Here is a 14,409-nt window from a genome sequence, read left to right as displayed (position 1 = left end):
CCACAGCAGACGTACGCCTAGGACTTGAAAATGCGTTTCTAAATACCTTCAGCAGATTCTCAGCCTCACTTTTATAGTAGTCTACACATCCTCTTCCAAAGTCTTAATAAAGGTATCAAGCCTTGAGGGTGACTTCCCTTGCTTTATTTCAGCTTCTGTTTGTAAAATAACCTGCACATGCAAAACTTAGAGAATTCATTCACCGAAATAGAATTTTTGTAATTAATGATACTTCAGGGTAAAACAGCTAAACATACTCTTTAAAATGAAGATGAAGTAGATATCTAGTTAAAATAAATATCCATTTAATACTTTGAAGTCACTTCTGAATGTCTGTATTTTCTCATTTTTTGTTGTATCACAGAATATGTCTGAATATCCTTCTGAAATTGATCTAACAGGACAGAAAAGGACGTAAAAGCTAAATGTTAATTAACTTGGAATCTATCTGTTCACAACTAAGGAGGAGAATTAAGTAGGTTTGTATTGAAATATCTAATGAACTTTTAAATATAAAAAAAAAATAGGCCATTATGTTTTTTTAAGGTCCATGAAAGGTGAATTTTTGAAATGGAAATAAAGTGCAAATAAATATAAGTGAAATCCAGAAGGTCACATAGGGGCCTAAAACAGATTTTGAAGGTGAACTGCAATTCCAAAGTTCAGAACTGCACACCAAATCCCTCTCGGTTACAATCTATCTGTTGGAAGTACCTGGACTGGTGGAAGTTTAAGCACGCAGGGAATACTAAACTCTGCAAATTTCTTATTTTTATTAAGACACATGCAGAAGCAAGTCTTTAAATCCCTGAAAACTTATAAATTAATCACTTAAATCTCTCAGTGAATCTAGCTATCAAGTCCCAAACTTTCTGGCTGAAGGATTAAAATCTTTCAGGGGCAATTAAGTTCTACAGGGTCAGAGTGTTTTTTTTCCAGTGGGGGTTCTTTGCAGGATGGTGGCATAAGGTCAAATATATTTTACACTAGGAAGAAAAAAAACAAACTCTCCCTCTCCTGAAATTTGAGACAAATCTTTGAATCACAGTAAAAAATTATTATCTTGAACACATAAAAACATCCCCTACCATTTTATACTGGAAGCAAGTGAATTAGTCCACTTAATATTTTCAAATGTTAATTTAAGTTAGATTTGCCACTGGAAAATATTTCTACAATTACAACGCTGTACACATTTCAAAATATTCCAACAGTATCATAACACCTTAAGGAAGACAAAATATTAAGAAAAAATGTTAAATAAAAGAATGTTCCTTCTTTCTGTTTTGCGAGTGATTTACAAGGTATTCAAAACAGTTATATGCAATTTCGTAAAAAAAATTATTAAGAGTCTCAAAAGCATAATCATTACAGGCTAGCTGCAAAACAGAAACAGATTCCCACCCATATAGAGACAGAGAACTACAAGTGAAAACAGACATGTTTATCCATTCTATGACTTGTCTGTTATCACTGAAAACAAAGTGAAATTCATGTCTATAAGTATTCATTTCATGTGGAAATGGCCTGATTTCATACATACACGTATATTAAGGATACATGTTTAACTCACAGATTTTAGTGTTTTCACTGTGTGTTCCAGTTTCTTTATCTTGTTCTGCTGGTGTCGAATTTAAATCAACCATAAAAATACTGATGAGATGCATTAATTTTTATTATCATTAATGTCAATCCAGCATTTTAGCTCAACTGTTCTAGTCCAAAGGAGCATTTTGTACATGTTTTCTAGTTTGACTGGGCTGAAAACATAACATTTAGTAACAATAAACTTAATGTGGAAGGGAATCAGTTTAAAGTTTTGTCTTCAGATGAAGTCCAGGGTTAGGAAAAACAGTAACAGTTGAGTTACTCCCAGGTGAGTGAATGAAAAAGGAAGCATGGGATACCTTTTCCCAGAAAGGTCTTACCGAGAAACTTTTGAAGACAGGGACAGTTTGACTATACCTATGGGGTAAAGAAATAAGTATGTAGTTACACTAATGGCAAATAAAGAATATGCTTTCTCCCATCTGACCATCACCACTAAATCATGTAATTGCATGTGCATAGAATGCATTTTCCATTATCCTGTGAAATCCAAAGCAATTTTCACTTTAATAACATTCTTTCCAACCGCAAGTGTGATTTTATTCCTTGAACCATTCTACACTTGAAAAATACCACAGGTGCCAGAACCTGCTCCTCCTTCATCCCAACAAATACACTTCAAAGCAGAGATGAAAGCTAGAAATTCAGCCCAAAAGGCCAAAAAAACACCGAAAACAGTTTCCCATAATATTAGCAAACAACATTAAAATATCACTGCACAACATTAATTCAAATAAGTAGATACCTTTGCTTCCTCAAGCTCCTTATCAGCAGTATTCAGTAGCAATTCTTCTTCCAGCTGCTCAGATAGCTTGCCAATTACAGCAAGTTGCTTACACAGATGATCATTTTTGCAGGTGAACCTATCCACTTGACTTTCCAGTTGTGTGACATGTTGCCTTAGTTCATGGTTTATCTTCAGATCTTCAATCTATGAAGACAAGAAGGAAGAAAGTATTTTACCTCATCTTCAAAGATTTGAAGGGATGATTTTGTAATAGGAAGTAATTTACACTTAAAAACAAAAAAGTCATTCACAAATGAGGAATATGCACACTCCTAGCACCATTCTAAACAGATTAATTTTGAAGTGTTCTGGACAATGGAGAATCTAATCCTTAATGTTTATGCTAGAACCTGTCTCAAGCTGGGCTGCCACTACAGTTATTCTCCCATAGTACTGTGAGAGAAAATGTCTCCGATCACTTAAGGCTTTATAGACTCAAAACTCAATAGCATACTATCAAAAAATACTCACAGCCATAAAAAAAAAATCATAAGTTACAAACAACCTCTGCTCTTGTCTTGTAATTGCATTCTGCTCTAGCTCATGACAGTTGTTCCAGCAATATAAACCAGGGAGGAGAACGCTACAGTTTAACTTCTTTTTCGTATTTTACCTATATCAAAATTAAAGGAATACATGATAACAAGAAACACTGTTTTGGTTTCGGCTGCCGCCGGCAACAAAAGCGCCACGCGGCCGCCCCTCCCCCTGCCGGCGTGCGGAGGAGAATGGAAAGAAAGAGGCAGAAACCGGTGGGTCGGGATACGGGCAGTTTAACAGAACAGCAGAGGGAAACAGGAACAACAACGGTACAGATAAGGAGAAAACACAACAACGAACCGCACGACCCAGACAGCACCGGCACCGCGCCCCCCCAAGCCTCGAGTGCGTTCCCCGCCGCGCCACCCCCCCCCCACCGGAACCCAGCGTGACGTCACAGGGTATGGAATACCGGGCTCTGTTTGGCCAGGTGGGGTCAGCCCCCACCCCCCCGGCTGTGCCCCTTCCTGGAGTCCGGTGAAAATTAACCCTGTCCTGGCCAAACCGAGGACAAACACAAACATAACTTGCAAGTTATCTCCATCTATCCGCATCCTCTCAAATACAGAGCAAGGCCAGAAACACTTGTAAATGTTAAAATTCTGTTCAGTTCAGCTGAACATAGGGATATGGAGCTAGTTATCATCAACTCACAGGGCTGCCACTCATGTTTCCTCACAAATCCACAAACACTTTGAAGTACAAGAAGGAAGAGGATGGAGCGGTCTCCGGCAGTTTTCTCAGAATAACTATGATAAAGTAGGGTCGCTGGAATGAGTCCCTCAGCGGAAGATGAACGAGCCAGAGTGAGACAGGGCAAGTGGCAAGCACACAGATGCCTCACAGTCTGCTCTTCTTACAATACGGGAAGTAGCCCACAGGTCTAACAACAGAATATGAACATTCAGTTACCCACCAGCAGGAAGTTATCACCACCAGGATGACCACAAGAGTTTCTCTTCATGCCCAGATTCAAGAGTTTCAAGTAGATTTTGCACAGCCGGTTTGCTGAGTTACTTCGCTACCACCTCCAACTTCAGCTGAAACAAATCTCTGCCACCAAGTATCAGCCTGACCACCAGCCTCGAGGTGTTTTTAAGCACCAATATAAGTTACAGTTTTGTTTATGAGTATGCTGACTTAATTTTGGGTACCTACAAAGAGGCACGTCTAGAAAGTGATTCCCACAATCGATTTTAGGCATTCATCCTAAAATTAATCATGCCCCAGGAGTACCTCTGGCAATAAAGACAGCCTAGACATCTCTGTTAAAGCCATCATCAGTGCTGACACGTCCAATCAGACAGGGTGAATCCCATCCTAATGTTCTGTTCTCTCTGAAAGAGGCACTTACAGTTTTGTCCGGTTACATGCACTGCCCTAATCTTTCCAGAAAGGGAAGGGAACAAATCAGAGTCATTCGCAAGCTATCGGTACCTTCTGTTCCTCGCTGAGCACTGACGACTCAAAATTAGATAGAATACATAGCACTCGCTCACTCATCATACTACTTTTACTCAACTTGGGAAAGAGAACTTCTTAGGAGGCAGGATAATATTTGTATTTCCTGAAATAGCTTTTATGTGCACTTGCTGCGAAGTGGTAAGGCTCCGCTGCCGCCGCTGACACGCCTCACCCCCACCCTGGGAGCTGCAGTAACGCAGTTCCCGGTATTTCGGTGCTGAACCGTTTCAGCTGCCCCCTTCCCCCTTCTCCACCGCGCACACCGCACCAGCACCTCAAACGCCCGCCGCCGGCCGCACGCCGGCCCGCGGGCTCACGGGGCAGCCGGGCTGGGGCGCCGAGGCGAGCCCCGCCGACCCGGCGCTCTCCCCCTCCGGCTCACGCGAAGGACCCGCCACCGCCGCCGGCCCCGCCGGCCCCGCGCATTCACCCCCTGCCGCCGCCGCGCTGGGGAGCTCTCCGCTCCGCGGGGGGGCGCCACGCCCCAACGGCCGCCTCCCTCCGCCTTCCCTGCGCGCCTGGCAACGGCGCCAACCGCCCCCCTCAGCCCGCCGAGCGGGCCGGGGAGGGTGCGCTCCCGTCCGCCTGCCCGGGGCGCGCCCCCAGCTCTCCGAAGGCTGTCTCCTCAGCCCTGGGGGCGGCCCGCCGGCCCCCGCGCCAGCGGGCATCGCCTCGGCTCCCCGCGGCCGCGGTGGGGCGAAGCTCTCCGCAGCGGGAGCAGGTTCGTCTTCTTGCAGGTAGCGGGGTGAAAGCCTTGGCTAGTCTGGGTGGTTGGAAGAGCCGTAGAAACCCCGACTCCGGCTGTCCCCGTGAAGGAGAAGCTGTCCGTAACCATTGCGTTCTCACACTGCGGGCCTTCCCCCTGAGGCTGCGGGTCCTGCGGGACAGGAGCCCAGCAGCTGTGAGGGACGCCCCAGCTTCTGGCGCAGCACCCGCACACCAGCCCAGCTCAGCAGCTCTGTGTGGCGAGCGTGCAGTCTCTCTGCTTTCGTTCTCCTTAATCTTGTGTTCAAAGATGATCGCGGTACCTGTTGACCTCACAGGTGTGTATGACTGAAATGCTACAGGCAAAACCAAATGAAAGGTTAGAAATAATGGTAAAAAAAGGTAAAAAAACCCTGATGCACTGCAAAATCGTGTACAAAATTATCAGTAAACCCCTTTTTCTGTTAATTCTGACACAAATATTTACGAGCATTGCCTTCTTAGAAATTTAAATTACTTCTCCACTTGGTTTCACCTTGGGAAGTTTTTGAGTAACTTTTCCATGAAAATTAAACTTTCAGGTATTACGTTTATGACTTACAGCATAGTTCCTTAATAAACATTACTAAAGTCAAGAAAAGGTGCTCGTATTTCTTTTTTTGTTTTAAATATAAATGAATATTGAGTCACCGGTTGCTGCTATATCTTTTTGAATGGTTTCTGTTGTGGGGAGCTAAGTCAAACGTCTTATCAAGCGACATAATGTTCTGTCTAGACCTCAGCAAATAAAAAGATGACTTCCTCAAATAACAGTTCAGTTCTGGGAACGGAGACAGGGAGGTTGGTGAATACGGTGAGTGACAGGATGAGAGAGTTGGGGCTGTTCAGCCTGGAGAAGAGAAGGCTGTGGGGAGACCTTACTGCAGCCTTCCAGGACCTGAAGGGGCCTGCAATTAAGCTGGAGAGGGACTTTTTACAAGGGCATGGAGCGATAGGATAAGGAGTAATGGCTTCAAGCTGAAAGAGGGTAGATTTAGATTAGATATAAGGAAGAAATTGTTTACAGTGGTGAAACACTGGCACAGGTTGCCCAGAGAGGTGCTGGAGGCCCCATCCCTGGAAACATTCAAGGCCAGGCTGGACGGGGCTCTGAGCAACCTGGTCTAGTTAGTGGTGTCCCTGCTCACTGCAGGGGGGTTGGACTAGATGACCTTTAAAGGTCCCTTCCAACCCAAACTATTGTATGTTTCTATGAGTATCAAAAATTGGCATACTCTGACATATCCAGTAATACCTCCCATTGTTGGTTTGAGAGGAATTCTTTGGTTTTAAAGCACCCTTTACTATCTTTTATTCAAACCTCCCTGGGCCCATCAGCACACATGCAGTATAAGCCTCTCCCCTGATTAATCCAAATGCCTCAGAGAAAGTCAGGGAAAGGCAGCACGAGCAATGCTTACAGGTCAAAAGATTTCAGTGACAAAGCCAAGCAGCCATGCCTTGTCAGTCCAGTCCCAGGAGAGATGACGGGTATTCTAAAGCTGCCACAGCTGATCAGCCAGGATAGACAGCGAGCTTAGGGAGCTCAGCTGAACACCTCTAATTAGGTTCATCTCTTTCAGAAACTAATATCCAAGGAGACACTTTCACAGATGAAAACTCCAACAACTGCCATACAATCCCTCTGGCTTGACAAGAACAAGTGTTAGATAAGAAAGACTTCATCTTATGAAAATAGCCTTCCTCTAATTAAACCTTACCTTCTACCAAAAACCCATCTAATTTACATATGTATCCGTAAGATATATGTGCCAGTTGTATTGTCCAGAATAAATATTACCTTTAACATTACACTTGTTTCTTGACAGTGCCAACCATTAGCTTCACACGTATAATCAACCCGTCTGAACTCGCTCCTGTTTTTTAACGCCAGGACTAACATATTAACTGGTTTACAAACATTGTAAAGTTAAAATGTCAAGGTATTACACGGCTAACTATGCTTTTCTTTATTCCACTAACAAAATCATATGAAAGAAATGACCCCTTACGTTTTCTTATAGCCCAAGATAGGAGTTCTTATTTACAGCACCTCTAGCTGCACATCTCTTCTTGGAATCGCACAGACAGGAACGAGAATCCTGTTATTCCTACTGCCTGCTCACGTCTGGCATGGATATAAACAGCCAGTGAAAGAGGCTGCTTTAGGTAGTCTCAAAGTCAAGCTGAGAAACAGGAGAAAATGTACGCTCTTCCCTGTTTGGCATGAACACAGATTTTATGTTCTGGAGACAGTGCCGGCTGAATGACAGGTTTTTTTGGCAAGCTGCCACTATTAAGTACTCATGGATAGAGCTCATCTTGTTGGAGATTAGGAGTGAGTAATAACTCTGAAATATGATCCTCATCCAAAGACAGAGAAGAAATTAGATGATTTTAACTTCCAGAAAAAGAGCAAAAAAACCAAGTCTTTTTCTTTTACTTTCCTCATCCTGGATTTCTTATAAGTCTTACTTTGATTTTGGTATGGTGGAAATCTTCAGAGAAGCCTTTGCAATATCATGTTTGTCTTCAGAAGAGATGTGAAAAGATAGCATGTCAAGTTTTCATAACTTTACCAAAATTATTCTTCATGGAAAAAATAATTTTAGGAGTGAAATTGTATATTTTTAATTGGTTTTGTTCTGGTATGTCTGTGTGAAGTACGGTGAGTTCTCTCTTGTATGTTAATGCTGGTTAATGTTACGCAGAGCAGTTGCTTTTCTTTTTGTGTACCAAACAAAGCTTTGTTGATCAAAGGAATAATGAAACTCATACACAGGATTGTTTTCAAAAGCAAAAATAATCATCACCGTATTTTGCAGATACATGATTTATATGGTAGTAGTTGAGATGTAAAAATTCTAAAAGTCAAATCCAGAAAGGTTATTATTTAGGTCCACAGAGAAGATGGCATTAGTACGGTCTTGCACTACCTCTCTTGCACTAACCTCACCCTCCAAAACTCGTGGTTTCCTACCTAATGCAGTCCTCACTAGACTGACTGAAGAGACAAATGAATCATGGTGTGTACACTTTATCCATTGTGCAAGTATCAGATACCACACCTGGAAATTTGGGACAAATGAGGCCAGATATGGAAACATTACAGTTTGTTCCAAATCACATGGATGGTTGGGGCTTGGGGCAGGCACCAGGGATGTGTTTCTGTAACAGAATGCACAGCCTGTTTCAGGAGTCAGAAGGACACCAGTCCTGTTAGCCAACAGGACACGGCAGAGATGTTTTTTTCTGTTGATTCTGAATTGATAGACTTGCCCCTTTCCTGTGTTTCCAGTGGAGGAGAAAAGCCCATATTTTTATTTCAACCTTTTTATTAGTCACTGAGCTGGTTGATGAGAAGTTCGAGCAGTTTACATGGACAGTGATGAGAATGCAGTGGAACACGAGGGCAGAATTGCTTTTGGGGTAGCTGGTCCATAAGACCTGAAACCACAGCAACAGCCTAAGTCTGGCTTATTTACTGACCCATGAAAAACAAAGACCTCCAATGGTTACAATGTTCTAAGGACTCACAGAAAACAGGGAAAAATCTCTCTAAAATGAGTTGGGAGAATGCTGTATTTCTGAAGGCTTCTAAAAGTTTGCGATTTATGATGAGAACGGCAGGGCTAAGGTGACCAAAATACCTCTTACTGTCAGTCCAGCTGGCAAACTGGACATTTAAAGTCAGGTCTGGAGAGGTGTATTAGTTGGTATATTAGAGGCATATTAGTCTACAGGGAAGAAGATGGTGGCATTGTTACAACTTTCTTCAACGTCTTCTGCTAACATGAGCCTTCTTCCCCTCTCTTGCCCCAGTCACACCTTCATGCATAGTTCAGCTCTTGATAGAGAAAATGAAGAGTAATAAATCCTCCTTAGGCTGCTGCCCGAGGCTCTGTGAAAATTAACATTGGCTGTGCAGACGGACGTTTGCCTTCGACTTCCATCACAGGAGAGCAGCCCGATGGCTTTGGGATTCCCACACGCAGAGACTGAACCCAGGGTTGCATTCCTGAGAGAAATACTGGAATAAGTGTCCCTAAGGTGGTGTTTGCTGGATCCTGCCACGGGATACCTCTATATTCTGAGATTTTATGTGTCTCTCTCAGGATCTTCTGCTGGCTTATAATGTAATATAATCCTGTTCATAAATTCATACGTTTTGCTTATTGCCAGAAGATTTCTAATTATCTTGATGAGTTTGGCTTCAACAATAGCCACTTTTCAGGAACGGTATTTACTGCTGTGTGCCTATTTTATCCTTCACCACATCAGAAACAGACCCACGGCATTTTTACCTGTCCACCTCATATTCTGCACACTTTACATTTTTAGCAAATTCTGGTTCTCACTAAAGGAATAGAGAGTTGCCTCGGTTAGGCCCACAGTATTCACCTTGAAAAACACGGACTGTAACAGCTCACAGCATGTTTTTAGTGACACCCGGTGGCAAAAATGAAGGAATGACACAACACAAATTTCCAAGAGTTAAGTGCCAGAACAGAAACAAATGGTCCTGCATCGTTTGGTTTTTATTAAGATCAGAAGTCCCACAAGATGAATTTCATTCCTCTGACCAGTGTTACAGTGCCCAGGTTCACTTCTGCATTCCGCCAACTGCCTCAAAAGCTGATCTTCCAATATTTGGAACACTACATCAACACACCTTTTACAGACAAATTCCACATGTGAACAGTTATCACCAGTCTACTTTAGCAACAGATTATGCCCATTTCAAACTGCTTAAAATAATTACCAACTTCTTGTTTTTTTGATGTGATAACACAACGTGACACGTGCTGTGGCACACATCACGTCAGGCTCCTGTTAGAGTCTGTTTCTCCCACTTACACATCTGGTGACGGGTTGTTGCTTTTTACTTGCTATGCTGGACCTATACACTTAAGAGTTTGGTAAGGAACTGTCATGCTTGTAAAGATCCAGTTCTTCAGGAGGGAACAACTCCATGCTCACAGCTTTAATCTCTGAAGCCTTTCACCCTTTATGCTCCTCCTATTCTTACTCACCTTTCAGGGAACAAAGCTGTTCTTGAACTGTTTCTTCAATCAGAAGGCAAATGCAATTCAGGGCCCATCATAAAGTTTTCTTTATTGGTAAAGCAAACACATGAATGCCCCATATCCAAAGCCAAATTGCTTCCTCAAATAATTTCAGTTTCACCCGAGTTATCAACTTGGCATTTCTTCCGAAGCCACCTATTCCTAGAAGTGGAAAGAAGAAAAATTACCTGTCACCGTTCCTCTTCCAGAGGAATAGTCTGTGTGAGTTATCTCGGTCCCACCCTTTTTCTCCACAATTCCTTCATGTCTTGGGACTCCAGTATTGAAGAGGAATGAGAAATGAAGGCATGCGATGTTTTGTTCATCCTTTATGAATACATGCAGACCAGCAGGAGGTATATAGCAGGTATCTGCCCATATAGATACTACTGTGGATAAAACCTTCAACTAGCAGTACTGAGCGCTGGCCCACAGTGTGAATTTAAATACAGACGACAGCTCTTGAAGAGGAGTTACAGCTAAGGCCTGGCAGACTTTCAGAACGGCTTAAATCGTTACAGATCTGAAGACAACCTGCTGCATGCAAGACATCTTTAATTATCTAGTCTTTGTCCGCTTCCAGGTTGTTAATGAATTACGCCACCAACATGTAGGTTCCGTGTCTTCATGAATGCCGTGGATCGCTTCCGCGTACCTGACAAGTCTCCGCGCATTGTGTTCACTCGTTCGGTCTCCCTTGGAACCCACGGACGCCACCCTGCGGCCAAGAACCGCACAGCTGGGTCCCGCCGTGCAGCTGCCTCTTCCCGGCACGGCCCGACGCTCCGCAGCCACCGCGCCGGGGGAGGCCGCGCAGACCAACGGCGCCCTACGGCTCCTGCCCGCCCCCCCCCAGCTCTCACCTCGGGAACCGGAAGCCGCTCCCCAGCGCGCTCAGCGGCGGCCGGCGGCCCTAACGGCCCTGCGCGCGCACGGGCGCCGCCTCGCCCCTCCCCGCCGTGAGTAGCGACCCGCGCCCTGCGCGCGCCGGGCCGGCCGTTGCGGGGGGGGGCTGGGGTTGCGAGCGGGAGATGGCGGGCAAGGGTGGATCGCCTCGGTGCAGCCCCGCAGTGGGACGGCGCCGGGGGCTGCTGCGGCGCGGCGAGGGGCGGCCGCCGAGGGGACCCGCGCCGAGAGCGAAATGGCGCCCGGGACGGCGGCGGACGGCCCCCGGCTCCGGTGGCTCCGCGGGGCCTGCCCCGCCTTTGGGTCCGACGGCAGCGGGCCCTGCGCCTGGCTGGCTCGTCACTGACCCAGCGAGCTGCTGAGCCTGTGGGTCCTGGTTTTTCTTACCAGATCAGTGAAAAAAAATTAATAAATCTCGGCTGCTAAGATTAAGGTTAGCAAAGTACACAAAGTAAAGTTGTATTATCGAGTATTATCGAGACTGCGTTGGAGTGAGGGGAAAACACACAGTTTAATTCCATTTCTTCTTTGCTCTTGTAGGCACCAAGGACTGCGAGGAAAAGCAACTCTGACAGCCCCGGCTTTGATGTGAGGCGCACGTCGGGGTTGGAACGGCATCGCTCGCTTCAAGAGGAGAAACGTGCCCGTGTGCCTTACGTCAGCTGGGGAGCAGTTCTGCGTTGGGAAGAGCATGACATCGTCATGACCGCCACTAGCACTTCGTTTCTGTCGCAACAGCAGGCTGCGCGCTTGCCACATTCAGCTTTTCCGGATCAAACATTTCTTCCATCTGCTGTCCCGTTACTAAAAACATGGTGCTCCAGTCATCATTAAAGAACTGCCTTCAGCTGTCCTGCATCCTCAGGACTCCAAAAGCTGGCTACAGAAACACAGCCTGCGGAGGCCTTATTCTCCAGTCTGTTTCTAATGATGTTTACCAAAATCTGGCTGTGGAAGATTGGATCCATGACCACATGAATTTAGAAAACCAACAGGTCCTTTTCCTTTGGAGAAATTCCCCGGCTGTGGTAATAGGGAGACATCAGAATCCCTGGCAGGAATGCAATCTCAGGCTAATGAGGCAAAAAAATATAAAACTAGCCAGGAGAAGGAGTGGAGGAGGGACAGTTTACCATGACTTAGGCAATATCAATTTGACTTTCTTTACAACCAGAAAAAAATACGAACGAATGGAAAACCTGAAACTAGTTGTGAAGGCACTGAAAGCCTTGCGCCCCCAGTTAGATGTGCACGTCACTGACAGATACGACATCCTGCTAGATAGGCAATACAAAATCTCAGGTACTGCTGCAAAGCTGGGAAGGACAGCTGCTTATCACCACTGTACCTTACTCTGTAAGGCAGATAAGTTTGTTTTATCTTCTGTGCTAAAGAGTCCTTATAAAGGGCTAAAAAGCAATGCCACTCCTAGTGTGCCTGCCTCAGTGAAAAATCTCTTTGAAGAGGATGCTGGTTTAACTTGTGAGATGCTCCTGGATGCCATTGCTGAAGAATATGCTACGCAACACCAGATAGATCATCGTATCACTTTAATAAATCCAGCTGATGAAACTGTGCTTCCTGGAATTACTGGTAAAACTAAAGAACTACAAACCTGGGAATGGTTGTATGGAAAGACTCCGAAATTCAGTGTTAGCACTTGTTTTAACATGGTCTATAAGGATTCTGTTCTTGACGTTAAAGTAGATATGGATGTAAAGCATGGAAGGATTGAAACCTGTAACATTGACCTGCCAGAGCGGTGGCTGCCACCAGCACTGTGCAGCGAACTGGTGAAGAGCCTTACTGGCAGTAAGTTTTGCCCAAATGAAACCACTGCACTAGCAACAGCATTACTAAGAGCGTGTCCACAAGACGATGACTTGCACAGCAGGTGGAATCTGCTGTGTGAGAATATGGTAATGTTAATGTGACTTGCATTTTGAAAATGTAAATTAAACGTCTTCTGTTTTTTTATTTAATTTATTGAAAACAAAACATCAATTTCTACAACTGAATTTTTCTCTTAGTAGTCATTAAAACTGTTTGATCTTGTGCTTTTGCTTCATATTACCAACTAGCAATTAGATTTCACACTGCCTGCACCCGAGGTTCCCAAACCGAAGGGTGCAAGCCGCTGCAGTAGGCTGCAGCCCCGTGTCACTCTGTGCTGACAGACATCATCGCTGCTGAAACCAAGGAAGGTGGCGGAAGCATCCCAAACCGGCCCTGTGGCAGAGGAGGTACAAATGGCTGACACAGATGGGATGGGGGAGGTGGAAAACTGCCGCTGTGCTGCTGCAGTGGGACCCCCAGCCTGCGTCCCCCTCCTGGCAGATCGCAGCTCAAAGGCTGTGTCTCGGCCCCTGAGCTATGTGGAGAGGGATGTCCCCCTGGTTTCTGGTTCAGAGTCCTTTCCTGCAGAGTGCTGGTGACTCTCCCGCCCTACAAGTGTGGCGGTGAGCTAAACTCGCCGCCGTGTCGTGAATCAGCCAGTGCTTCCGCCCTGGTTTAGGGCGTTTGTCCACACATGAGCAAAAGGCCCGGAAGGATTCAGAAGTTCCGTGGGGGGGGTTATGTGGTGAGGGGAGGAGAGGCTAACTGGGATGGAGGCCGTTACGTGCCTGCTTCGCACCTGCACTGCCTGGCACAAAGCTAGGAGTCACTGCGGGCAGAGGTACTGATGTCTACACTAAAAGTAGAATACTTCCTCTACGTTAGGAAATACACTTGCAGATACAGACCTAGGAGAAACGGGTTCCTTATGCTACCACCTAGGAGAAAATTTGCCACTGAAAGGGAATAGTGAACTGAAAACGAGAGTTTTCATGTTAAATAAAAATAATAGCTCAGCATAGAGTAATGTTATGAAAGAAAGGCTCAAAGATGTATTTTGCTGTTGATGCCAAATGCAATTTCGATCAGGTCAGAACAGAACCAGTTTTTTGCTACAGCTGCAGGAAAGAACCCAGCGCAGCAGTGACAGACTCCGCTGATGTGAACTCTGCCCAAATGAAGCTGTTAAAGAACACTTAAAGAGTATATAGACCTTTGTTATACAACCCTTTCTTCAACAAAGTGCCCTTGAATCGCAGAGTTAGTTAATTTGAAGTGGGAGGTTCACCCTGTTGACATGTGAGAACATCAAGGTAAATTCCATCCAGGGCACAATATATAGCACAACCCAATTTAGATAAGAGTTTTCCCAGAAGGTTAACTGGGATGGTAGGGCTTAAAAGGAAACGACAGTATCCAGAAATGAGCCGGATAGTTACAGACAAAGGGCTTGTTACC

At 45.0% G+C, this 14,409-nt stretch overlaps 1 protein-coding gene and 1 long non-coding RNA gene across 2 annotated transcripts; one reads left to right on the top strand and one right to left on the bottom strand.

Moving 5' to 3' along the window:
• Positions 1–10,232: 10,232 nt before the first annotated feature.
• On the bottom strand, positions 10,233–11,049 carry LOC142362018 (uncharacterized). Its single transcript, XR_012764594.1, has 2 exons — positions 10,865–11,049; positions 10,233–10,371 (listed from the first exon to the last, which is right to left on the bottom strand). It is a non-coding gene; the product is annotated as an uncharacterized LOC142362018 (long non-coding RNA).
• Positions 11,050–11,236: 187 nt separating this feature from the next.
• On the top strand, positions 11,237–13,139 carry LIPT1 (lipoyltransferase 1). The gene is given in 3 exon segments (XM_075438804.1): positions 11,237–11,548; positions 11,656–11,911; positions 11,914–13,139. Coding segments are annotated over 2 exon segments (1,230 nt in total). The 5' UTR covers positions 11,237–11,548; positions 11,656–11,817; the 3' UTR covers positions 13,050–13,139.
• The last annotated feature ends 1,270 nt before the right edge of the window (positions 13,140–14,409 follow it).

Source organism: Opisthocomus hoazin, chromosome 1 (genome assembly GCF_030867145.1).
Source record: "Opisthocomus hoazin isolate bOpiHoa1 chromosome 1, bOpiHoa1.hap1, whole genome shotgun sequence".
In the NCBI taxonomy this organism is placed as follows: domain Eukaryota; kingdom Metazoa; phylum Chordata; class Aves; order Opisthocomiformes; family Opisthocomidae; genus Opisthocomus; species Opisthocomus hoazin.
Note: the sequence above shows the minus strand (reverse complement) of the source record. Positions and strands in the feature narration are given on the sequence as shown.